The following is a 25,944-nucleotide window of genomic DNA, read 5'->3' on the forward strand; positions in this document are numbered from 1 at the left end:
TTTCAAATCCAGCATCTCTGATCGGTGTCTGTTGCAGCCTACAGGCATCAGATTATTAATTGTATAATAGAGGTTTTAGAGTTTGACATGCTGCTGATCTCAGAAAGGAGCCAAACCACATTCGGCACTTATTGCAACAGCATGTTCAGACCTGTCACCTGTCGAAAGCATTTAGCACATTACGGAAATAAAAATTACAACAAAGGAGGCTCCAAAGTGTAAAGCAGGTGAAATCCTACAGCAAGCATGAATAGGGAAGCATTTCAGCGCTAAAACTACAGCAGCTGGTCTCCTTAGTGCCCAGATGCTTACAGAGTGTTGTTAAAGGAGGTGATGCAACACAGTGGTAAGCTTGCCCCTGCAGCAAAGTCAAAATGATCGTCTATTAAAAGAAAAAAAAAAAAAGTAATAATAATAATAATAATCATGAATTAAATGTCTGTTTTAATATTTGACAGGTTGCCTTTATTTAACAGATAATAGTAAAAAAAAAAAAGGATTTTATTAATTTGCAAACATAATTTAAATAATTTGCTTTTAAAATTAAAAAAAAAACAAAACATGTTGGGAAGGAGAATGAGGTGGAAACTCTTTCTCTACTGCGTCACATACAGTCACACGGCTGCCCTGTGTTCAGACGCACATACTGCGGCGCAAAAACATAAACATCTCTCAGAACACATTTATTCATACACTCTTATGCACACACACATATGTTGTCACATGAACACACGAAGAAACCAAATGAATAGCTCGGAGCAGTGAGATCCACTTGTATTCGCTCTGCTCATTACGGCATTCAGCAACATCTATTCAGGGAAAGCCCATCACTCTCCGTGTGTGTGTGTGTGTGTGTGCGCGTGCGTGCGTGCGTGCGTGTGTGTGTGTGTATTTGCTAAGATTGCTTATCCCATGTCCCACCTCTTTACCTTTCTTTCTTCCTTCATCTTTTACATCCCTTGTTATCTTTGTATTGTTAGAAATATTACAATCTTTTGTTTTTTGAATAAGAGGGTTTCTCTTTATAATTTTTGATTTTTTGTCAAAGGTTTATGCTTTCTTATTTTTCCCTAATTGTTCTTTTGGAAATGGGAAATGTGTTTATTCTATAATACAGGTTAAAATAGAGACAGATCGATAAAGTAGTGACTTTTAACTAAGGATCACCTGCCACTGTCTGAAACCCCTTGATATCAGGACGCTCCATGTGGTTGGTTTTTAGCTGAAAATCTGTAGACAGGAAAAGATGAAACACTGTACAATGATACCTCACAGTCTCCTCGCGCTTCACATGGTTGGTAATCCTGATAATGTTTGTGTACAGTCGGCTGACAACGGATTGTCATGGTTTCTGGGTGCAAAAGTTCAACTTGCAAACACATTCAGATCACAGCTTTCCAGAGTTGCTGATGTGTGTTTTGTGTATTCTTCTTGTTTTGCCTAAAAAAGAGGAGACAGAGTGCTTTTGTTGTTCTTGTTATTCAGCCGCGTGTTTGTCAGGGTGCTTATTTGATTCAAGTGTAGATTCAGCTCTGAAGAAAGCACACAGAGATGCACTGATAGCATTGTCACGAGGGAGCAGTTCAGTACGTCAAGATTTAAGTCGATACCCCCCCCCCCCCCCCCAGAAAAAAGCCAATAAATGCAAAAAAACAGTAGTTCATGAATCTTAACTGAACAATTCATGCCTGCAGATTCTACAGTATAAAAAGCATAACTGTACATTTACATCCATAGGTCCACCCGCTCATCTGCTCGCTAGCACAGTTATCTAATCAGCCAGTCATATGGCAGCAACTCAGTGTATCTGAGGCATGTGGACTTGGTCAAGACAACCTGCTGAATTTCAAACCAGGGGTCCCCAATCCCAGTCCACGAGGGCTGGTGTCCCTGCAGGTTTTAGATCTCACCCTGGGTCAACACACCTGAATCACATGATTAGTTCATTACCAGGCTTCTGGAGAACTTCAAGACAATTGAGACGGTAATTTATCCATTTAAATCAGCTGGGATGGATCAAGGACACATCTAAAACCTGCAGGGACACCGGCCCTCGTGGACTGGGACTGGGGACCCCTGGTCAAAACAATCGCTGGATCCCCCACTGGTGTGCGACATTCATTAACACGCTGACCAAAACAATAAATTAGAGCAGACAGGACAAAAATGATCTAATCCTTTGTTAGAATGCAGAAACAACAGTTCTTAGAGAGCCATCAGTAATCATGAGTAATCATGCCGTTTGTTGCATACGCTCACTGGCCACTTTGTTACTTACCCCTGTTGAACTGCTCATTAAGACAAATATTTAATCAGCAAATCACATGGCAGCAATTAAGTGCGGTTAAGTATGTAGACACGATTAAGGCAACATACTAAAGTTCAAATTGATGATAGTGATTAAGTGGCTTTGAACGTGAAATGATCGTTAGTGCCAGACAGGCTGCTCTGTGTATTTCAGGAACTGCTGACCCACTGGGATTTTCCCATATCTCTAACTCTATATCCAGTGATCACCAGTTGTCTGGACGAAAATGCAGTGTTGATGTCACAAGAGAATGACCAGACTGCTTTGAGCTGAGAGGAAGTCAAATAACCATCAGTGACTGCCAAGGTATGCAGAAGAGCATCTCTGGATGCATAAAGACTAAAGCAGATGATCTACGGCAGAAGAAGACCACCCTGGGTGACACTCCTGTTAGCAAGCATAGGCTTATATTTATCTGTTGCTACATTTTTACCACCACTGGTGGTCATTTACCAGTTCAGACTGGTGGTGGTGGTGGTGGTGTAAGGGCGTGGGGGGATTTTTTTTGGCACACTTTTCCTTAGTACCAAATCAACAGTGTTTAAATCCCACAGCCTACCTGAGTATTTTTGCTGACTGTGTCCATCCCTTCATGACCACAGTGTACCCATCTGCTTCCAGCATAATAACACACCGTGTCACAAAGCTCGAATCATTTCAAGCTGGTTTCTCGAAAACGACAATGAGTTCACTGTAGTCAAATGGCCTCCACAATCACCAGATTTTAGTCCAGTAGAGTATGTTTGGGTTGTGGTGGAACACGAGATTCCCATCATGGATGTACAGCTGACAAGTCTGTGCAACTGTGTGATGCTCTCGTGTCAATATGAAGTAGGGCTGCCACAAACGATTATTTTGATAGTCGACTAGTCACCGATTATTTTTGCGATTAGTCGACTAATCAGATCATCATCCACTGGACGTAAAACTACAGCTTATATAACTATCATTAGCTTACAGCTTTAAGCTTTTAAGGTGCTAACTAAAAATAAAGACAAGATGATAGTTTATTCAATTTTAATGAAATTTGCAGATTGTTTCGGTAAAGTTTAATAAACTCCTTGCTATCTAAAATATAACAGGACACCGGGGTATATTCTCCAGCATCTCACACTTCTGATAATCAGCTGTCTGCTTGACGTTTATTCAGCTGTGTAAAAACTATAACTTTAATCTCAGCCAAACCGATTTACTCAGGAACAAATAAAATACTAAAAAAAAAAAAAAAAGGCCAAACAACAACATTTTTAATTTATCTAAGTGACTCATATATATTTAACCTGAGTCGCGAAAGACGGCGGTGGGTTTGAAAACAATTTGCCGGGAGTCCGGTGTTCTCACGGCGCTAGTGACCTAGCCCCCGGCTAGCTATCGAGCTAGTGGGTAACAGACGTCTCCGAAAACTGAGCCGATATTTGAGGTTTACACAGCTACATTCTCGCCTGAAAATATGTTAAACGTTTATTTTGTGACCCAGAAAGAATAATAAGAGTAAAGTTAAAACTAACTAGCTACCGCCATTGTTGGAAACTAAGCTGGGCCGCGCTATGAATTCTGGGACACAGCTTCTTCTTCTTCTTCGGGGTTTAACGGCAGCTGGCATCCTTGTACATGCAGTGCTGCCATCTTCTGTTTCAGTCCGTTATTACACTCTTAAATCCTGCTATTATTCCTGCGTCTTTTGCGATCTTACAAAGCTTCAAACGACACGTCGACTATTAAATCAGTCGTCGACGATTTTGATAGTCGACGTAATCGTGACTAGTCGACAAATCGTGGCAGCCCTAATATGAAGCAAGGTATCCGATGACTGCTCCTAGCACCTTGTTGAATTTGTGCAACAAAGAGTTAAAGCAGTCGGAAGGCAAAAGGTGTTCCAACTTGATACTAGTGAAGTGTGCATAATAAAGAAGCTGGTGAGTGTATATTATTCACTTTCATGGAACATCTTCATAAGTGGCTGGGATATAAAAAGCTTCTCAGTTAGGTTTAGGGAAAAAAAAATACCATGCTTTGGTAAAAATTCAACTGTTACCACTTCTTTTCTGTTTTCATGGTTGCCATGGTGAGACATCCTTGCTTATTCTGGACAAAATGCACGCTGCAGGCACAATTAGACTTGCTATTTCGATATATTACTGAGAAAGTCTCACTGACTGTCATAAAAAAGTGAGCTCTCATGTCCATAAACGTGAACACACGGATCACTTTTTTGTGACTATTTCATGTTATACTGTGATGCCGGGTTAATGCAGCAGCTTAGAAACTCTTATTTATTAGCCATTAAGTGTCTTTTTACTTCCAGTCAAACAAAACAGCTGCTACCATAATATTAGATAATAGAAACCTTTTGTTAGTGATGAAGGTGTGCATGCGCTGTATTGTGTATGTGTGTGTATAGGCTTCACCCAGAGGCTGGTACATATCCTATATGCTAGGATCTAAATAGAATCGCCATTGCAAATTGTAAATCTAGGGCGCACTCCTGAAGTGTGTGTGCGTGCCAGTCAAAAGGCATATTAAAAGTCAAAAGGGCAGCAGGGAGAGCGGATGATCACTTGCACTCATTTCAGTTGCTCACGGATTAACCGTCTCTGTGGATATGAAATATGAACGAATCAGAGCATATATACATCAAACTGACACATGCATACACACATACACACTCATATACCATATACCACACATATACAGGGATAAGAAAGGCGCATTTCTTGACCCTGCAGCACTTTCATTCTATAAACACAGGCACACACTACCTCAAAAGAGAAAAAAAACATTCTTTCGTGCACTTAACCACCCCTGACTCGCCTTTGTCACTACATATTTACATTCGAGTTCAAACCTAATCCTGTCTCACAAAAACAGTCTGCCGGTGGGTCATAAACAAAGCTGTTCTGGATGGCTGCTGTTCCTGGAGTTCCTCATTTTAATAGAAAAGCGAGAGGAGAAGGAAAGCGATAAGGAATACTGACAAATTTTCTGGAGCTTGGCTAATTTTTCAAGCAGGCACTCAATTTACTCAACACAAGCTGCTGCTTATCACTAGTTTGCGCCGATACTGCGTGTCTCCACTTTTTTCCAAGACCTAAAGCAACATTTAAACGTTTTATTATCGTTTCTAATGGTGATGTCTCTGATTTTCCCGACTTGTTGGCTGTTGCAGGCAGCAGTTATAATGTTTTTCTTATTTAAGCTCGGTTGTAAGAGTCTGGTGATTTCCGAGAAAAGGAGACTTGCCTCTTTAACGGTAATACATAAAAATCATGAAAGACAGCTGCTGCTTAACATTTGCGGCCGTCATGCCAGAAATTGATCTGACACTGAGGAGGGGTTTTTTTTGGGGGGGGGGGGGATTATGAGTCAACAATGACGAGTAGCATATGAATGTCTTTCGGATATTTTAATAAGCAGGTTTTCAGCTTCACTGACTCTGTGAGTGGCTGTGAGTGATCTGCAGCTCAAAGACTGTTTGGTGCAGATGATGTTAAAATCATTATAATTTCAGCTGTCAGAATGAAAATTGAAGCTTGAGGGCTTCTTAAGCCACATTTATCTGCTCGTTTGTCAAGCAAACTCATATATCTAAGTGCAAATAATTGTTTTAACCCTGTCCCCACACACACACACACACACACACACACACACACACACACACACACACACACACACACACACGTGTGCCTGTTTACATCTATGATCTAATTTCTTCTCGTCTTTGTGTGCACACTCTCTGTCCCAGCGGTGTAGTGTGTAGTAAGAGGCCGTGTTTTCTGTGATACTAAAGATCAGCTGTACTCCAACAAAGAATGAGATCGAGCCACAGAAGAGCTGGCATTGTGTACCTGTAACGAAGTGCACTCTGAGGGGATACTGCCCGAGAAAGAGGCCGAATCGCCACGTGAAAACATGCCACATCTGCTCTCGGTACATTAGAGGCAGAGAAGGACAAAGGCGTGCAACTTCCTCTGTTGATCTGCAAATAGTTACACTGTACAGTTGTGACTGGCTGGGTGCACATGGAAGCAACACACACAGACACACACAGGGCTTTGGCTACTTGCCCAGCTAATGCCACGCCCTGTTTTTCACTTAGGGGAGAGCTGTAGCTATGAGAAAAGTGTCTGCTTTTGTTGTTTAAAACCTAGCAAACGGTGCGTGTCCGTCTCCATCTGCACAGATTGTCATGTGTAAGCATGCCCGCTTTGCTTTGTGTGTTTGACTTTGCGTGTTTGGAGGACAGAGAGAGAGAGAGGCCGACAACTAAAACATGCTAATGTGTAATCAACTAATTAGCTGCCACCGAAAGCCAATGATTAGACGCTTTGTGGCTCTCAGCAATATTATCGTTGAGTCTTAATGGTTTCATCATCTTCACTAATCTATACGTGACCAGCCCTCTACATCCAGTGAGCCATTCTCTGCACTGTTTACTTTAGATTGTGTGCAGGATTTTCTGGGCTTAAGGAGATGATGGTGTTGGCGTGGTCGGGCAGATTTTTCAGGCTCTCGTTCAACATATTTGATTTTTCACAAACCAGAAACACTTTGCTCTGCCTCTCGGGGTTTGATTGATATTAATCATGTAAAGCACTTTCTCGAACACTGTCCCGTCTCCTTGTTTGATCTTTGAAGCTTTGAAAGTCAGCAGTCACTCATAATTATGTCTTGGCCTCACTTCATTAGGGGCAGTGAATTCGAGAGGCTTCGCAGCACGAGAATTTTCTCAGGGTCTGATTTTTTATTTTATTTTTTGACTTTCCAAATCAGAAGAAGAAGAAGTCGTCTCGTTCCGTCTTTGTGTGTTTTACCCCTTAACGTGAACTCCCCGTTTTATGATTAAAAAGGAACGACTGTCGGCTCTCATTACACAGATATATGAGAGGTAAGGTGTTGCTGCAGTGTTGGGGTTGCACTTTTGAGGCTGCTGTGCTTTCAATTAGTGTGTAGTTTGTCAAATTCGATTCAGGCCAGTGCCATTCAAAAAAGAAAAAAAAACAGCTGTGAAGTTTTAACTCGATCTTAAGCTTCATTTATAAAAATAGGAGACGGATTAGAACTCTGTATTTACTACAGTTATTTCGTTTATCAACCAGAGAACCGCGATGTTGTGTCAGAAATGCCACGTCCATGCGAGATTACAACAATCATGACTAAGCGTGGCATTGTTATTCGTTTGCGTGTAGTCTCATGGGTTCAGTCAAGGTCTCTCCTCTCCAAATCTAGAAAGAAGGCAGCTTGTAATTTAACACCATCTGCTTTTTCCATTTTTCCATTGTGATGTTTCCACACTAAATGTGGGCATCTTGACATTTCTAAGAAGAGGGCCCCAAGGATCTGGACTGAAGTTCACCATGAAACCCACGTTACAGTGAATCAGATGGAGGTTTGGCACTTCAGCTCTGAGGACTGAAGCAGAGTCTGCGTGAAAGGAAGGATGCCCACGGCTCCTATTTCAAGAAGCTGGCTGCGAGGCCAGTGCATATGTTGTTATGGCTAGAAAGATGACTAGGTCCTTTGATTATATGGCTTGTTTATGTGTGTGTTTGTGTCGCTCCCAAAACAGATGTGCAGCTCAGAAACATTATTGTAAATGAAATAAACTAATGTGGCAATGCTTTAATGGGATTAATCAGTTGGTGTACTGTGAAATATCAGCAAACTGTGCAACAGCTCATAATTCTTGACTGGTTGTTGGCCGAGTTGAGGTCGTCACATGCCTCAGTTTATCCGACAGGCAGACCAAAACTCAGACATGCTCAGATTACAGTGATATATAAACAGATGCCGTCCGCTTCCGTGATTAAATTGGATCTTTTTCTTTGATAATAGCGTTTAAATGATTAAAAGATTGTCAAAATCCATCCACCACCTGTGGCTCCTCTGGGGGGATGTCGAGGGGTTACCAGGGCACCTGAGAGACATAATCTCTGAGACATCCCTGAAATGCCTCATTCTAAACTACACAAACCACCTCGACTGGTTCCTTTCGATTCGGAAGAGTAGCCAAAATACCATTTAGAAAAAGCTCATTTCTGCCAGTTGAATCTGCGATCGCATTCTTTGAGCCACTGCCTAATCCTCCAGGGTGTAGGTGAGGGCAGAAATGTAGACTGACCGCTTTAACAACTTTATCTTGATGCACAGCGTCCGCATCGCTTCAGACCATCTGTTGATCTCAAACTGGCTTTAGAGACATTGATCAGAATTTTTTCTTTTTTTAAAGAAGAAGATATGAATCCACACATCATTAGACAAGCTACAGCTGCCACTGATGGATATTTTCACTGTGAAAAAATGTGATTGTTTTCTTCATCAGTCGTTTAATCTATTAAGTCGGAAAATGTAAAACGAAATAATTAAAATTCGTATTTGAACTAATCACATTAATCTCTAAATTGCAAGTGAATAAGTTCCAAATACTTGTGATTATGTGATGGAATAAAGTATTAAATCAATAAAGAAGCAGAATCAGCTTTAATAACGTTTACCTCAGATGTATTTGCAGTAGTAAACGGGCAGCCATGTATCAAAAACATTCAAATTACAGATTAAAGATAAATACTTGCTTTACTTTACACACTTTCAACTTCAGCCATTTTAATATATCGTTTCACAGGTTCTGCTGCATTTGCAGTGTTTACTTTAGATGTGCCGCATGCCTGGTTTACAGTTGCAGTAAGTCACCTGTTTTACTGACTGAAGACAAAATACTCCAGTCGAATTGTGAAGCGCAAATAAAGTGCAACGCTTTCTGCTCACAACACGAAGCCAAGTTGGCCGGCCGTTGCTGGTCTACATGGACACTGACCTGAATAGATGGTGAGAGCAACTCTAATGTTTTCAAAGGTAAAGAAGTGGATTATTATACACGTCACGATGTCAAGCTGATGGTGAATTCACTGTATGCTGAAGTCCCAACTAAAGACATAAAGTCTTGGAAACAACATATCAGCTCTTGTTGTCCGCGGGCTTCAGACGAGAGTTTCTGGGTGTCGCAAAGTATGCGCAAAACGGTTAAAGGCGAGCATTTCACATGAGCTACTGCAAACAGGTGGCTGTGCACTGAAATGACTGTGAAACTTGAAAGCAGCATTTAGGTCAAGGCTTGCAATTAAAGCTAAGTCGTGCCAGCATCCAAAAATGCATAAACCTAACTGCCAGTATACCTCATGCTCCAAGTCTATAAATAAGCAAACGGACAACACTAAAGGGAGATTATTTATTTTGGACACGCTCTCTATGTGCTGTTGAATTCCTTTTGCAGCCATAAAAACTGATGCTGCTTACGAGCCACGTTTGACTTTGCAAAGAGGTAAACACTGTCTCGCAGCTGTTGGCAGGATGTGTACTAGCCCCACAGACACAATTATGCCCACCTTGTGAATAGCCCGGGCCCAAGTGTGCTTCAGGAAATTGAATAGGCGATGCTCTGCTTTAGTCTGACCCCGCTGCGTCTCAGCTTTTATGGAAATACAGTGTTTTTTTGTTTTGTTTTGTTTATGCGTGTTTACCAACAAAGAACCGCTATCAGAAACATCTCTGAGCGATGCACACAAGCATGTCAAAGAAATTCCTGAGCGTCTCCCTTCATACACACCTGCCAATCAAAAGCTGTGTCCTTCATGCATGTTAGCTCCGTGTCATTCGCAGATGCCTTTTGGCAGTTTGTGTGTGTTGGAGAACGGGGAGAAAATCAGATAAGCAGATAACAGAGGAGGAGCTCTCTGATTTATAAGAGTGCATTGAAGAGGAAATAGTCTTCATAGTCCAGTGCTTGTTATAAAAGGAGGAGACCACCACACGCCACGTGGCATCAAAGAAGAGGATCCAAAGTGAACGCGTGCATAAAACACACACACACTTTTAACTTCGCTCCCACTGTGATCCATGGCAAAAGAAAGTCAGAGAAGCTCAAAGTGCAGGAGTGAAAAGTGAGAGAGACAGAGTCCAGCAGGGGCGAAGGGAAGGCGAGGAGACGGAAGAGTGTAGGAGTCGGGGGGGCGGCGAGTGTGCTTGGCAGCGCTGGCCTGTGTTTCAGGGGAATTCCTGTAACCCACCACACCTTTCAGCTGCCTTCATTAAAAATGACTGATAGTTTTGGGGTGATATATAAAGTAAAGCTACCAGGCATTTGTGCATGTTGTGTATGGGTGTGTGTGTGTGTGTGTGTGTGTGTGTGTGTGTGTGTGTGTGTGTGTGTGTGTGTGTGTGTGTGTGTGTGTGTGTGTGTGTGTGTGTGTGTGTGTGTGTGTGTGTGTGTGTGTGTGTGTGTGCACAGACTGACCTTGGCCCAGTTAGTTTGAAGGCATTTGGGAGGAAAAGAAAAAGGGAGTGTGGAGAAAGAGAAAACAAAGATTAGAGATTTTAAAGAGTCTGTGTCTCTGACGGGATCTTGTTATTCACTCTGACCAGAGGTTTTTTTTCTCATTAACTGTAAAAAGGAGGATTGTTGAATTGAGTGTGCGTGGTCAAATTCTGGGATAACGAGTGATCAGGAGCGTTTGAGCTTTTATTTGGTATATTTGGCGTATGAACTCCCTGTAACTATCCAGTGGAATAAAGGGAAAGTCTGTTGGACTCACATGGCGGCGTTTACCTTAAATACTGAGATAAAACAGCAAACTTAACCCGTTCGTAAGACGTTTATATATTTTCCACCTTCCACGTATTTTCTTTCATTTAAAATTTAAAAAATGTGATGAAAAACAAAGACAGGCCTCCATTTCTTTGTCTTCCATCTACCTGTCAAACCACGGTGGCCACGGTAACATGAGCCCCCTGTTATTGTCTCTCCCCCCCCCCCCTTTCTCCTCCTGCCCGGTGTTTTGTTTGAAACCAAACCCTCCACGTCCCCCCTCTATGGTGGCGACCTGACTTTACACATGAAAAAAAAGAAGAAGAACGTGACCCCGCTTCCTGTCTCATTTGTTCTCATGGAGGCCCTTTGTTTTGTTGTATTCACTGCCTTAAAAAGAGTAGGCACATCTGGCTGTGGAAGTACAAGTTTCACCACTTGTTGCGCACACACACACACACACACACACCCACACACTGGCAAACCGCCACATCTTCATCCAAGCTCATCACAGTCCCCTGAAGAGGGAGCTGTTGTTTTATTTGTGCCTCCATTCCCACAGAGGGTTAACACAGTCTTATCTCTACTTCTAATTTTAACTTCTTTAGTTTCTAATCTGTCATTTCCAACATATGTTCATGATTTTCCCTGCAGTCGGGCAGTGATCTGCAGGTCTTTGTGAGACGGCGAATAGCCCGAATCAACTTCTTTTCTGTTTTTGCTTTATGTTCTCTTCAGCCCATTAACCAGTCTAAGCTCGTCTAATAATATAAGGTGAATAATTAAAAGAAAAAAGATAGGATAAAACCTTGCCTTAGGTCTGTGTGGGAGTGGGCACATATGGGGAAAATTCTGCCCTCAAGCCTTTCCGTCAGAGTCGCTCTCGCTGACTTGTTCGGTGTTGAAAGAATATGAAATTCTTCTTAACCTAACCAAGCTGTTAGGTGTGTAAACTGCATCAAAACACAACAAAAACTAAAGCGAGTCTTCAGATTGTGGACTGTGTGTATTTTGAGACCGGCCTGATCCTCCTGTTGGTTTGGCGTTGCACCTTATTGGTCTGCAGCTTGAAGACTCCAGCTCCAGTGAGAGCGCAGAAAGGTGCATATTTCACTTGCTTTATTGGATTGTCCTTACAGATTTTCCAATATGTGATTGCACACAGTCTGTTTGACATTTTACATTTTTAAAAACATTGTTAGTATTTTAAAAACATACAGACCAAAATAATTAGATTTTATAATTTAGAAAGTTACAGCAGCTTATTTATTTATGTTTATAAAAATTTATACACAGCCACAGTTGTGTTATCTTTTGTGCTGTCTTTCTATTTTTAATGAAAACTTTATTTTCTTTAGCACTACCGCATGCATTTAAATTTAGAGCTGAGGGCAGGAAGGGGTAAGAAAAACAAAAAGCAGCATGCAGGTTTATAATTACTCTGCTGCCTTTAAAATAAAGTGTGATACTGTAAGTGTCTTTATAATCTCATGGGTCTGTTGTCAGTGGACAGTGATGTACACTCTTATTTAGTTTCTAAAATAAATACCAGCCAAAATCACTTAAATCACTTTTCCTCCTCATCCTGATGCTCTGGTTGAACTTCAGCAGATCTCATTGGCATCAGTATGTTGAGTTGCTGTCATGTGATTGGCTGATTGGGTTTGTGTATTGAGTGTATGTAAATGTGAAATCATCTTGTGGGAGGGTTGTCCATGAACAGTGACATATTTGCATTTTTAGAGTAAAAGAGCTCGGGGGCAGCTGTAAAGTGAAGAGAGGTAATTCGATTTGGTAACGCTGCTTGAACAGAAGCATCGGTTAAAGCGTCCGCGGCCTTTGTTCAGGTCATTTTAAAAAAACAAAACAAAACAAAAACCTTATCAGTCTCTAAAGGTTTAGCAGCATTAACAGCATCTATAGTGTAAACTCATTTTCCATTTATGAATAGCCAGCAGCAAGATAAAATTACATGGATCCATTTCATGTAATCTGCATTAGTAAACAAGCCCTTTACCTCCTGTCTAGTTTTCTGTTGATGAAGCTATACATCCAAGATAATGTTCCCTTTAGGAAGCTCCAGGGATCGGATATGAGAAGATGTTTTATTACAAATAAAGTGAAGTAAGAATATTAAAGCGCACAGAGACGCACACAAACATGCCAGGGTATAAAGTTCATTTCTCAGAATTCACTTACCGATCCATTAACCATCCCACCCTGTCTCCTGTGTCACATGTATCATGTGTTTTAACGGGCCTCTCTCTAACACACACACACACGCGTGCATGCATGCTCTCCCCGTGTGTTTAATTACAGCCATAATAAGCACTTGGATGGAAACTAAGTTTGATAAGGCCACTAATGACAAATGCGATTTGGGAAATTCCCTTTTCCCGCTCTCTCAGCTTCGTCCTCGTCATCTCATACATCACATCTTAATTATGAGTCTTCCTAATGTGTTTTCCTGGGATTTACTCTTTCATATTTCAAGATTGACAAAGCGCCCAGCAATTACTGTCTGTCGTTGTTACCGTGGATATAATATCTACAGTCACATGATGGCCTCCCAAGGTGACCAGGAAGTGGGTTTTTCTAATGGTGATGTTGGGTGGCTGGTTGGGGGAGATGGGGGGGTCAGGGGTAAAAGTGGCATTTGTGCGTGCAGCTCCTTTTCTTGATTTATGTGGAGGCTGTAATGACATCATATTCAACAGCCGAAAGGGTAATAAATTAGATATCAGCTAATGGAGGCTTAGGCTCTTCCTTTGTTAGCGCGCTCCTGTTCTCTGCTCACATCGCTCTTTTCTTTTCCCCTGTGAAGTAAATACGCTTTTAATTACTTTCACATAAATTTTAAAGTGTCTTTTATTCACAGCGAAACTACTGACAAGAAGATGCTGGCATTAAAGAGCCTCTCTACAACGTAAACCTGTCGTTGCATTTATATTTAACTTCTTTTCTTCTTTTTCCAATGAAAAGTCACGAAATGTCTTTTAAATAAAGCTTCACCTGTTTTATGTTTGTGAAAACTGCTCCTCAGATCTGATCAGTAAAAGTTTTTTTTATCAGAATTGTGTACATTCGACCCAGTGCTGGATCCATTTTAGGGAAATGACTGAAGTAGATTGCTAAAGTCCTGGTCACGCCGTCCTAGAGACCACCTGTCACTGGTGAAGTTGCTGCCAGCATGAAATTGGTCATAAGAAGGAATACCACGCTGGAACGAAATCCTCCCCACAATCGCTTCAGTCAGGAGTAGACGGTGTGCAAGAAAGACTGCAAATGCTTGCAAACTAGTCACTGAGCTTCAGTGAACTTTGAAAAGGTGTGACGCAAACCAGAAACTGTGAACACTCACCTTCAAAGTAAAAGCTGCATCTTTTGCTGAGGCATAGCTTTAAAAGTTTTAAGGTGAACGTTCTCCGTTTCCAGTTCGTTTCACACTTTTTTACTAAAGCTCAGAGAGTAAATGGCGAGTCTTTGCCGATCACTTGGTGTCTTCAATGCAAACCCTTGGCGACCGTGTCAATCTGCTAGGGACCAAAGAGCTCACAAGGAACTTTTTGGCGCTCCACCCTCACTGTGACCACTTTCACCTGGTAACAGGGAGCAGCCTCCAGCAAACACTCACCAACCTGTCAGGACATACACGTTTCCCTACCCTGACTGGTCTCTAGGCCAGTGTGGCTGACACATTGCTGATCGATCACACTTCCTCTCTTGTTGCTTCCCAGAGGCCCACTCTGAGTCAGCAAGAACGCTGTTCTGGGCAATGAAACCCGCTTTTAATTAACATTTAGTTACCGTTTCACCTGAGACCGCAGATTTACTTATTACCTTCCAGCAAGCATTCCCGGTAGAGATCATCTTTATGTGTTTGAGTGTTTTCACCGCTGCATGGACGTGACCCTGTCAGTGGCTCATCAGCATGCAGTCATTAAACAGCTGCACTCTTCTTTTAGCAAATAACCAGTCGTCTTTCTCCGTGTATAAACATTTTAGGAGAGCTGTCAATTATCCAAACACTGACCTAAAATTTCTTTCTCCTGTTCCTGCTGCCAAAGCAGCAAAACTGCACCTTGTTCTTCTCTGCAGGCTGGTTCCACTCTGGAAAACTTTTAGCAGATAAAGCTAGACTCACATTTTCTTTCCTCTCTGTATCTACACACAAAACGGATGCATTTAGTAACCTTAAGTTTCAATGTCAGCTGTGTTTATTGGCTTCTTAAACTGAGTCAACTTGAAACCGAGCGTGTGCGCCTCAAAACCCTTCCAAAAATAAACACTGAGAACGACATCTAGCCTTTGACTGTGGTATTCAGCGGTGGGTGTGACAGCGGTGCTTTGTTCTGTCCATTAGAAGAGGCGGTGAATGTTATTACATGTCCCCGCTCTCTCATTTTTCCTTCCTGCCCTGTTGTTTTATGTTTTTTATCAGTAGGATCGTGCACAAAGCAGAATACTGCAACACTGCAGAGACGATCAATATTGAATTTTTTTTTATGTGACTTCCTCGTATTTCTTCATTATTATTATTTTTTTGCATGCATCAGTAATGATGCTGGGTGTTGTCGTTATTGTTGTTGTTGTTGTTTTTTAACAACAGGGGTGAAGTGTGTCATCTCTGCAGCCTGCAACATCCTGTGCAGTAAATCAGTTTCCTAGTTTCTATTTGTATTTTATTCTGTTAGCTGTTTATTTTTCTTAATGGTGTCTGGGTGATTGCATCAGTCAAACAAAAAAACCCAACTTGAATGTAATTAGCAGTTTTTGCTGCAGTCATCGCAGCAGCATGGAAACCTCAACATCTGCTTTCCCTCTAAAAACACCGGGCCGAGCAGCGAAGAAGACAAACACATGCTGAGCTCTCGAGCTTCCTGTAAATGGTAATGTGCCTGTAGTGTGTTTATTGTTATCCGTTTTAAAAAGAAAAAAGTGTAATAGTCTGGACTTATTTGTGAAGAAGAGAGTTATCAGGTCTTTCTCTTTAACTGATTGGAAGCAGCTCAGTAAAGTTTTCTTTTGTTTCTGTTTCCACAGGCGGTCGGAGGAGGAAGTGGATATGGACAAAGTGACGGCCGCTATGGTGCTGACGAGCCTCTCTACCAGCCCGCTGGTGAGGAGCCCACCTGTGAGAGTCAGTGGTAAGCATCATTAGTACTAAATAAACAGCCGTAAATAAATATTTCCTTTTTATGCGTCACTTGGCTATTTTTCTAATAACATAGCAGAAGTTTTATGAAAAGCGAACTAAAACAAGTCGCTGAGCCAATAATTTGTGTGTTTTCCTGTACGCTGTGTTTCATTCCCTCACAGCTGTTATCTTGTGAATGCATGTGGAAGCTTAAGGTTGATAAATTACTGCCACCTGCTGTGCTGTAGGATCATCTCATCAATGAGCTGTGGGAATCCAAAGAAAAGCACAATGAGTCTGGATCTCTGCCACTCGGCAAAGTGGCGGAAGTCCAAAATGCCCCACAACTGCAATCTTGTGAAACCATTTAGGCGGTCTTTGTAACCAGCCTGCTGTCCTTCCAGCCGAGCAGACGCGCAGCCAACCACCGTGCACGTGGTGTCACTGCCGTACGTCATGCACAGATGAACAAACTGGGCTTTAAATGCTAACTGTACACTTTTTATCTAAATGTAGTCATGTAGTTTGAGATCACACAGCGTGCACGGAACACAGAGCACTGCTGATATCTCTCAAATGAACCAGTAGTCTTGTTGTTCTGACCACTCAGAGCCTGTGCTGCTGCTGAGCCACATCCTCTTTTATGTTAAATGTTCTGCCGAAGAAACGAGTGAAGAGAGAAGAGAGAGGCACCCTGCCAGGAAGCAGCTTCACTAAACCAAACTGGGTCTCTGTCTCTCTCACACACACACATGTACAATCACTGCAAAGTTTTCCCCTGCTTCACTAAGTGAAATGCCTTTTGTGGCTGATATTCAAAAGAAACTCTTCTTTGATCTTAAAAAAAAGAAGACCTTGGAAGTGTCTCGGTGGAATCACACAACAGGAGAGTAACCTTTATTTTCTTGTGTCATGGTGAAGACTGCTTCTGGGAGGCTCTTTTTTTGTGAAGTGCAAATATAGCTGTCTGAACCTAATTGGATGTCTTGATCTCATCCTTTGTTGTGTTTGTAGCATTTACAGATATAACTAAAGAAGTTTGAGCTTCTGTTAGATAAACTCTCCATCTCCTGTTCCTCTGTGTCTTCAGAGGGTCTGAGTGGATCGTGGAAAGACAACGGCTCGGCCGGACCCTTCACCCCATCGAGCAACAGCTCCTCGGGGGGCTACTGGAGCTGGTCTGCTCCGAGCGATCAGTCCAACCCCTCCACACCATCCCCACCGCTCTCTGCAGACAGCTTCAAGCCCTTCCGTGTACCCAGCCTGGGAGGGGTGGGGCCTGGCCCCGCAGGACCTGAAGACCCCATTCTGGATGAGCAGGACGGGAGCAGCCTGCTCTTTGATGAGCCCATCCCTCGCAAGCGCAAGGTGAATAGAGTTTAGCTGGGTAAAAATCCTGTGTGGGTTCTCTGGATACTCCGGCTTCAGTCCAAAGACATGAGTTTAGTGGGGTTTGGTTAATTGGTGATTCTAGATTATCCATGTGAATGTGAGTCTGAATGGTCGTCTGTCTCTCTGTGTTAGCCCTGTGACAGACTGGCGACCTGTCCAGGGTGTACCCTGCCTCTCGCCTTGTGATCTTGATGCGCTTCCCCTGTCTGACACAGATGGTCTTTTTAAGGCACATTTCTTTTAAAGAGAGGGTGGAGGAGGGTGAGGCCACTGAGGTGATCATATTAGCTATATCCTTACTCAATGACAGAGCCAAGAGTAGGACAAAAAACACATGAAACGGAGTGTTTATAGCAGACTGAGCCGACTCCCTGTGAGGGATTACTTGTACATGCGTTGACCTCGTTATTTGAAATCTTTAAAGCGAGTATCACTGCTGTACAGCGAAAATCATATACACAGAAAACAAGGACGAGCATCAAATGCCCCTTCAAAATGATGAAAACCACTGCACGCTGTGTTTTCCCAACACGATTTTTCGAGTCAGTTGAATTTATGCTAATATCATCTCGATGGTTCTGTAAATTTAGCAGAAAAGAGACGAAGCCAATAAAGATTTGAGCCAAACTCAATGGTTAAACTTAATTTTTGTTAGTGTGTGTTTTTAGACTCAAAATACTGTTGAAGAACTTTAACTGTACAAAAGCAGTTATGCTTCATGGATAACAATCAGCAGCCAAGTTACCTGGTAAACATCTGCCATCAATGCAGCATCAAGAGAAATAAGAATGACTGTCAATCAGGGAGTTATCAGCACTGGATTATTTCTGATACAACCATATTAACATGGTAGCAGTTTTTCATTGTTAAACATCGGCACTGTTAGTAGTTAATCATCACGGGGTTAAGGGAAGGAGATATGATGATATGTTTCCCAGGTGCTTTTGTCCCACTTGTGGCTTCACTTTTATTACCGTGTGGTGCATTAAAAGCTTTTTTTGAAGGAAACAGTCGCACTGATCCTGATAGCAGGCATATCTGGAGGTAAGAATAAAGGTCGTGAACTTGTCTTTGAGATCCCGCCACATGTACATGAGCTGGTTGATTTCTCTTCTGCAATATTAACCTGTGAGGTTACTGATGTAATTTAGTTTCTGACTGATAGGCGGAGAGGGAAATTGGACAGGAAAGGACACAAAGCCTTTTTTGCTCCGGTCTTGAGTTTCGTGTCACGCGTCCTGGCCACACACACACTTTCTTTCACACTAATCATTTCACCTCGTCTCATCACTACGCGCCACTGACAGCTCATCACATCTACACCACGCTGTCACTCGTTATTTTGTCCGACGTATATTGCGTCGCTCTCTCTCTCTCTCTGCCTTCATCTCGGGGCTCTCCTCTGCTTATCAGCGCTCCTGTGTGCCAGTTTGCCGACGGTATCATCCATCTCCCCCTCCTTTCATTCTTTCCTCTCCCCTGCTCTCGCCTCTGTTTTCTCCCCTCTCTCTTCCGTTCTCGCTGCTTGAGTGTGTCCTCCCCAGACATTTGTCCTTAATAATTACTTCCTCAGCCTTCACGTGTAGCTCCTCTCAAAAACACAGTAATGATTTGAATTCCCTCAACGGCAAACAGAAAAGATTCTGCTGGCCTAAAAAAAAAAGAAAAGAAAAGGGGGGGGGAAATCGATAGACTCTTTAGTGAGCTCCACGTTGGCGCAGTGTACTCGGATAATTGGGAAGATCACAAAGAAGGGCGTGGAGGGAGGAGAAAGAGAGGGAGAAACGGGAAGAGAGATGAAGGTTGTGGATGAAAAATTAAAGAGTGACTAACAGGAATTACATGAAAAAGGAAGAGAGCGCAGACGGAGGCTTGAACAGCGTCTCCGAAAGCTCCTATAATGTTGGCTTAACAAGTCGCACTCACACAATCTATACGTGCAGATGCCAGGCTTCCTCGTGAACTTATCTACATGCTACTCGCGTGCTCTTGTTTTTCTCCTGGCAGCGCCGCACCGTTTGAGGCTCCCCATTTAATTAACTGTGAAATGTTGCTTTAAAGGGGCGCACACGCTCGCCAACACACAAAATCGGCTTTTGTTACGCAAAGACAAAACAATGCAATCGGGGAAGGGGGGCACGTGATTGCTGTGTGTATGTGTGAGAGTGTTTCTGAAAGAGAGAGAAAATTAGAAATAAAACATGTTGTCAAAGTTAAATCAGCCTGCTTAACAATAGCTTGACAGACGTGGCTATAAGACCGTTTATAATAGCTCGGAGCGAGAGTGCAGGAGGGCAGGGAGGAAGTTCACGGGGCTCTTTTACTCCATGAAAACAATACACGGTCTCTGTAGGACGCCGGTGGTTTAATTACATTAGGCAGATCAGAGACACTGGAGCATCACCGCCATTGTGTCCACGGTAACACCAGAGATAGATGCTGCATTAAAGCTGTGTGTCTATTTTGTTTTCCTCCCTAGTTTTAATCTACATCATTTCAAAGTGACACTTTATAGTGTAACGCAAAGACTTTAAATATGGTATCATAAACTGATCACTCTGAAGGAGACTGCATTTTTAAAGTCCTTTAAATCCTTTAAATTCCCAACGTAAACATGGCATATCTGCATTTTAATCTAGGACAGGTATGACGTTGAACAATGAATACTAGCAGGGTGTTAGTGAGGCAGTGCAGCAGCATGTTTAATCTGAGAAATTTCATTTATCTCCATATATCGCCTTAATTTTGTAAATTATGGTTATTTTACTCTAAAAACAGCCCCTACATCAGAATGTTGTAATTTCTATGTATGTGTTTGTTCGTTTAAAATAAAATGGCATGTGATGTGCAAAAAAAGAGCAAGTTGCAATTTAAATTTTACACTTTTTAAATGGATTATAATAGTACAGTGGATATATTTTTTTGTACCTACTTTGCTACCTGAGCGAATTTTCATTTCTGTGCAGTCTTAAACGAACTGTAATGTTATCAGTGACTTTATACTGTACATTGTCCACTTGATTAGGTACACCTGCTCGTTAATGAAAATGAGAGTTTTTCTATAACCTAAAAAAATATTTTTCTGTAACCTTTATCTGAACATGTCTGTGGTGCAGATAAACTTTTTCCGTGTTAATGGCAGATATTAAAAAACACATCCTTCAGAGAAAAGAAGCTTTCATGTGTACGATTTCTTGTTATGTACCCTGCAGTTGTTGCGTGTGACTCTCTGAAGTTGGCATCAGAGCGCCAGCGAAACACTGATGTGCTGTGTGTCTCCTGCAGAACTCCATGAAGGTGATGTTCAAGTGCCTGTGGAAGAACTGTGGCAAGGTGCTGAGTACTGCCGCTGGCATTCAGAGACACATCCGCACCATCCACCTGGGGTAAGACACAGACGGTCTGCATACACACCTGAGATAAAGTCCACTCGAAGCCTCAAAAACGGCTCTGCTGCTCATATCCTGCCTCTGGTTGATGACTTACAGGTTATCAGCATAGTAATATGTCCCAGTGATACTGGATAGATGGCTAACCTGACCTTTAGGTGGAGATTTACATTCATGATGTATTTCTGTCTGTCCTGCCCCTGCGCTCGTCTCCCAGTCGTAACTGTGACTCAGACCTCAGCGACGGTGAGGAGGACTTCTACTACACGGAGATTAAGCTGAACACGGACTCAGTGGCCGACGGGCTGAGCAGCCTGTCCCCAGCTTCGCCCTCTGTCCTGTCTCCCCCGCCTCCTCCCCCGTCTCCTCTCCCCTCGGTCAGCCAGCTGCCAGACTCCCATAAACCGACTCAACCCTCTGACACCAAGGAGCCCCACACCGGCGGCACCACGCCGCTCAGCCGCTCTGCACCCAGCGCTCTCTACCTCATCCACACAGACCATGCCTACCAGGTGATGAAGACTTATGTGCTCTGTATACGTCCCTCAGTTTCTCACACATTACTATCGAGGTCCTTGTTACGCTGACGATGTGTGACAGTGTTCGTAAACACACTAAAGATCTCGCAGCGACTTGTGGTCCCTCCCTCCCTATAGCAGCTGTGCTAACAGTTGCGGTCTATCAACACACAAGCAGCAGGTTTGAATAATTAATTAAAGGTTGAAAAATGACACAATTTATCTATTTTAGCCTCGGTTTTCAGATTATTGTTTGAAGAATAACCGCCATTAGCTTTCCATTAATATCTGTGCATCTAATATTAATGCAGAGCTGCACGCTTGAGGTCTGACATGAGTAGTTATGTTTCTGATAAAGGCCAAAAATCTGCCTTGAAAAAAACCTTCTTTGAATAAAGTATATTTATCCGACCATTAAAATCTACCTCACCTAGAAAATAACAAAAGAGGGTTTTTTTAACAAAAAAATGTAATAGAAAGAGAAATCTGACCCAAAAAAAGAAACCTCCTCTGGGTAAACTCGGTGTCAGAAAAGATGGAAAAGTCCCATCTCCAGCCAATCAGTAGCCTGCAGTATAAACATGTAAAGGACAGGTGTAGTTTCTGGGTAAAAAAAAAAAGGGAAGTCATTCACCTGCTTTCTTTCTAATGGCCAGCAGGGGGAGACTCCCCTGGTTCCAGTTGATACTAAGTCTATGGGGAACAGACCCTCAGCTCTGTTGGTTGTGACATCATTAACACTTTTCTGATTAGTTTATGGTCTTGAGCACAAAATGATAATTTTATAAATTATGGCTTTAATTGGAAGCAAAAAAAGAGATTAAAGCAAGGTATGCTTCAGGGCGCTTGATCATTAAATCGAGTTTCAAAGCAGAAAAAAATGTTCAGCTTGAGGCTTCGTAAGAGGATTTCACTAACCACTGTCTGACATCCCAATACAAAGAAGCTCTGCATCAATTAACAAATACTAAAATAAATAAAAGTATTCCAATATGCTGAATTTAAATAAAAGTTAAAAATAGTGACCTTTGACCTCTGCCTTCAGGCCACGGCTCCAGTGTCCATCCCGTCCAGCAGCAACAACAACTCGGCCGGCTCGGCGTCCACCAGCTTCACTCCCACCAACAGCTCCAGTTTCAGCATCTCTTGGCAGTCGCCACCCGTCACTTTCACCGGGACCACGGTGAGAAAGCCTGGCTCAGCCTTTGCTTTCACGCAGCTCGTCTTTCTCTTATTCATGATCTGCTCTCGTTCTCCAGGTGTCTCCCAGTAAAAGCCAAGGATTTGGTGACCAACGTTCCCAGACCATTGCAGTGCTTTCGTCCCCTCCCAGAGCCACCGCTGCTCTCAGGTACTGGACTCTCACAGAGTCTCACCTTATGACTGGTTATAGCTTCAGTTAAAGGTCGAATTAAACCTTTCTCTTTCAGCTTGTTTGGTGCAACCTGAAAAATGGAATAAGGCTCTGATATGTGTTTATCTATCTCTGCAGTCAGTGGCGTAATTAAAAAGAACCAGTTAGCTTAGCACAATGGTGGGACTGGGAGGAGACAGATGTCATGTTTTTCTTAGCAAAAAGGAAATTTCTTCCAACATATGGATGCACCTCAAAAAATTAGAATGTAAAAAGTTGAATATGTTCCATCAGTTATTTAAGAAAGTGAAATTTTAATCTATTTTAAACTCATTACATAGAAACCATCATGCTTCAGCATTTCTGTTTTAACTTTGATAATTGTGGCCTACAGCTAAAAAATAAACATATCTCACGTTATTAGAATATTTCATTTTGAGTTTGAGTAAACTGCTATGAACACGGTTTAAATAGTGTGTGCCTGTCAGTCTAGTGCAGCGAACACAGCCACAATCATGGGGAAGACTACATGATTTACGGTCCTCCAGATGACGATCCTCTACGATCATCTACAGCCCACACAGGGAGAGTGAGCCACAGAAGGTCACTGCTGTAAAGGCTGGCTGTTTGCAGACAGCTGTAGTGGAGGATTGGAGTACTGTGGGGAGGACTTGGGACCTCCCCACAGTACCAAAACTGCCAAATATTTTGCTGACCGTGTTATTGCTGTACCTGATTGGCCATTGACCTGAACCCCACAGAGGAACTATGCGCTGTTGTCAGGAAGAAGATACACACAAGCTGAGACAGCAACTTCATCTGCAAACATGTGGAACATGTCAGATAGATTTGTGTTCATGTTAACCTCTAACATGTTGTACTCTTCATGGTTTTCTGGTTTTGGTTTTCAAATGTATGCTTTTATGGCGGACAAAGTTTCAAATAGTGAGGTCAGTGTAAACACGAGTAATCTCTGTGAGCTGAAAACTCGTGATTGCTCTTTTTGCTCGGTTATGACATCTTAGATGATGTCCCTAAGTACCTCCACCCTCCTGCGGCTTTGAGGGGCAACCAGTGAGAAAAAAGCTTTCTTCCAGGGAGGCTGGCCTTAAAGGGACAAGAGCTAATCAGTTAGTTGCAGTGGGCATCTGGGCAAGACGAATAAGAGTCCAGGAATAATAACGCCCAGTGTTATAAGCGTTGTGCTGTTGTTTGTTATGTCGTTAATATATAACAGCTTCATGTGCTGTTGGTCTTCATCTCTCCTCCAGTCGGAAGGTGCGTGGCGAGGGGAAGAAGTGCCGTAAGGTGTACGGGATGGAGAACCGCGACATGTGGTGCACCGCGTGCCGCTGGAAGAAGGCCTGCCAGAGATTCACTGACTGATCGTCCCCCGCAGCTCGCCAGACAAACAAGCCATGCAGTTTTCCAGCTGAGGAAAACAAGGGGAAAAGGGGGGGGGCGTCATCCTGCATGCATTCGGTTTTCTTCAGATCAACATCGCAACTGTCTGTCAGCTATGGCCCCGCCCTCGTTCTCCGGCTCCGTCCCACACCCCACCCAACCTCATCAGCTCCACTGAACCATTCCAGCTGTGGAAGCAACCGCAGGACGGCAGAGTCACCTTTCACATCGCCGTCCGGGATTCCCAGCGTGGGCTCGCCATTCCCTTCTTTCCCAGTTTTTGGGAAAACCTCGGTGCAGCTAAACAGTGTAAAGAAAAAAAAAAAGATTTCTGCAGTTTTTTTGTTTTCTTTTTTTAATGTTGGGTTCAGTGTTGCATCTTTCTATGTTTTGTACAGCTCTGGTTTTTAAATGAAAGTCTTGTCAAAGAAGGGGGTTGAGAAAAAGGCCAAATGATTTTTTTTTTTTTTTTTTTTAAGTGTGTGTTTTCTCAAAAGATTAGAGTAAAAAACACTTTTTTATTCAAAAGAAGAAGGGAACTCTCTGAAGTCCGTTTGAAGAAAGCTATGAAAAAGCACGTGGAGGTAAAGCTCGCAGTTTTTGTTCTTCCTTCGACTTGTTCGTCCCTTTGTATCCAATTCTGGACTTTGAGGTGATCTTTTATCACGGTCCCTCACGCCTCCCGGACAGCACCGAGGGAATGCATGACAACTTTGCAACCGAAAACTCCAAAACTTTATCCTGTCCTTCACGTTTTGTTTTGGTTTTTTTGGTTAAGGTGCCATGTTTAGTGTAGTCGGTGTCATTTATTTCTTTTTCTTTTTTTTGGTGAAACTAAGACTGCTTACCTACCTGCTACTACGATGTGTGTTAAAGACCCTCCTCATAGCACTGGAAGTCAGCAGCAACGTTCAATGCAGTCGCCCTCCTGCACCAACTTTTACTCCAACAAATTAAGTTTGTTTACATCTGCCACAAAGGCGTCTCCCGATGACCTGATATCCAAAAGAAGGGAGGGCTGAAAACCCAAAGTGAGATACTTTTTGTGTAACGCAGTTCCTTTGCGGTCCCTTTTAAAAGCTGGAAGTGTTTCCGCGTCATCTCCTGACTGGACGTTACAGAAAGAGTAATAATATTTGTCCGCCCGCTTGCGGCTGCTCCCCCTTAAATTCTCTGCAGCAAGCTTTTGTTTTCATTTTGGGAGAGCAAAGCGGCACTTAATTAAGTCACTCCTTTGGCGTTTAACTTAATTCACTCAGAACGCAAAGCTTTGGCTCACGAGAGTCTGTGTGATTGGCTGCTGAGGTGAGAGCAGGTTGAAAAGCCTCCTTTCTTCCGCCTCGGAGCCAGGAAGTAGAATCACGAGGCCCGAGCGTTTACAAACGCGGACCAACTCTTTCCATCTGCTTTCTAAGATCGTCCTGAAAGCCTCGACCTTTTTTGGGAGGGTTTCTGTCAAACACACTCTCTCACACGCACACTCGCGCACAAACAGGCTTCATCAGAGTTTCTAAAAACCAACACCAGCTGATAAACTCACACACACTCGTCCAGTTTAAGCGCCTGAAAGTCGTGGCGCGCTCTTACTTTTGATCAGCTGTTTCTAGTTTGTTCCTGTATCCTGTATATATTTGTTTTCCTTTTACGCTCCTTTTTTGTTTTAATGACCGCCAACCTCTGTCATCACAAATGCCACGTTATGAACGAGCCGTGCTGTAGGCGCAGCCTTCAAGTCACTCTTTGAAAGGCCATCGTGCTTGTTACAGTGAGGTTTTGTCAACATGTTACTGTTTAAGTCAAATCTATTGTCTGGAAAGAAACAGTTGCATTTAAAACTAAAAACATGAAACTAATTTGTTTTTTT

General features: G+C 42.7%; 1 protein-coding gene across 1 annotated transcript in view; it reads left to right on the forward strand.

Moving 5' to 3' along the window:
• znf704 (zinc finger protein 704) overlaps positions 1-25,944 on the forward strand; it is a 54,383-nt gene extending 28,439 nt beyond the window's left edge. Inside the window, exons 3-9 of the mRNA XM_026155794.1 lie at positions 15,930-16,033; positions 17,114-17,391; positions 20,701-20,801; positions 21,022-21,316; positions 22,368-22,505; positions 22,582-22,673; positions 23,948-25,944. Coding sequence (XP_026011579.1) covers positions 15,930-16,033; positions 17,114-17,391; positions 20,701-20,801; positions 21,022-21,316; positions 22,368-22,505; positions 22,582-22,673; positions 23,948-24,062 — 1,123 coding nt within the window. The 3' untranslated portion in view covers positions 24,063-25,944. The remainder of the gene's footprint in view (positions 1-15,929; positions 16,034-17,113; positions 17,392-20,700; positions 20,802-21,021; positions 21,317-22,367; positions 22,506-22,581; positions 22,674-23,947) is intronic.

The sequence above is a fragment of the Astatotilapia calliptera genome, chromosome 22 (genome assembly GCF_900246225.1).
Source record: "Astatotilapia calliptera chromosome 22, fAstCal1.2, whole genome shotgun sequence".
Classification (NCBI taxonomy): Eukaryota; Metazoa; Chordata; class Actinopteri; order Cichliformes; family Cichlidae; genus Astatotilapia; species Astatotilapia calliptera.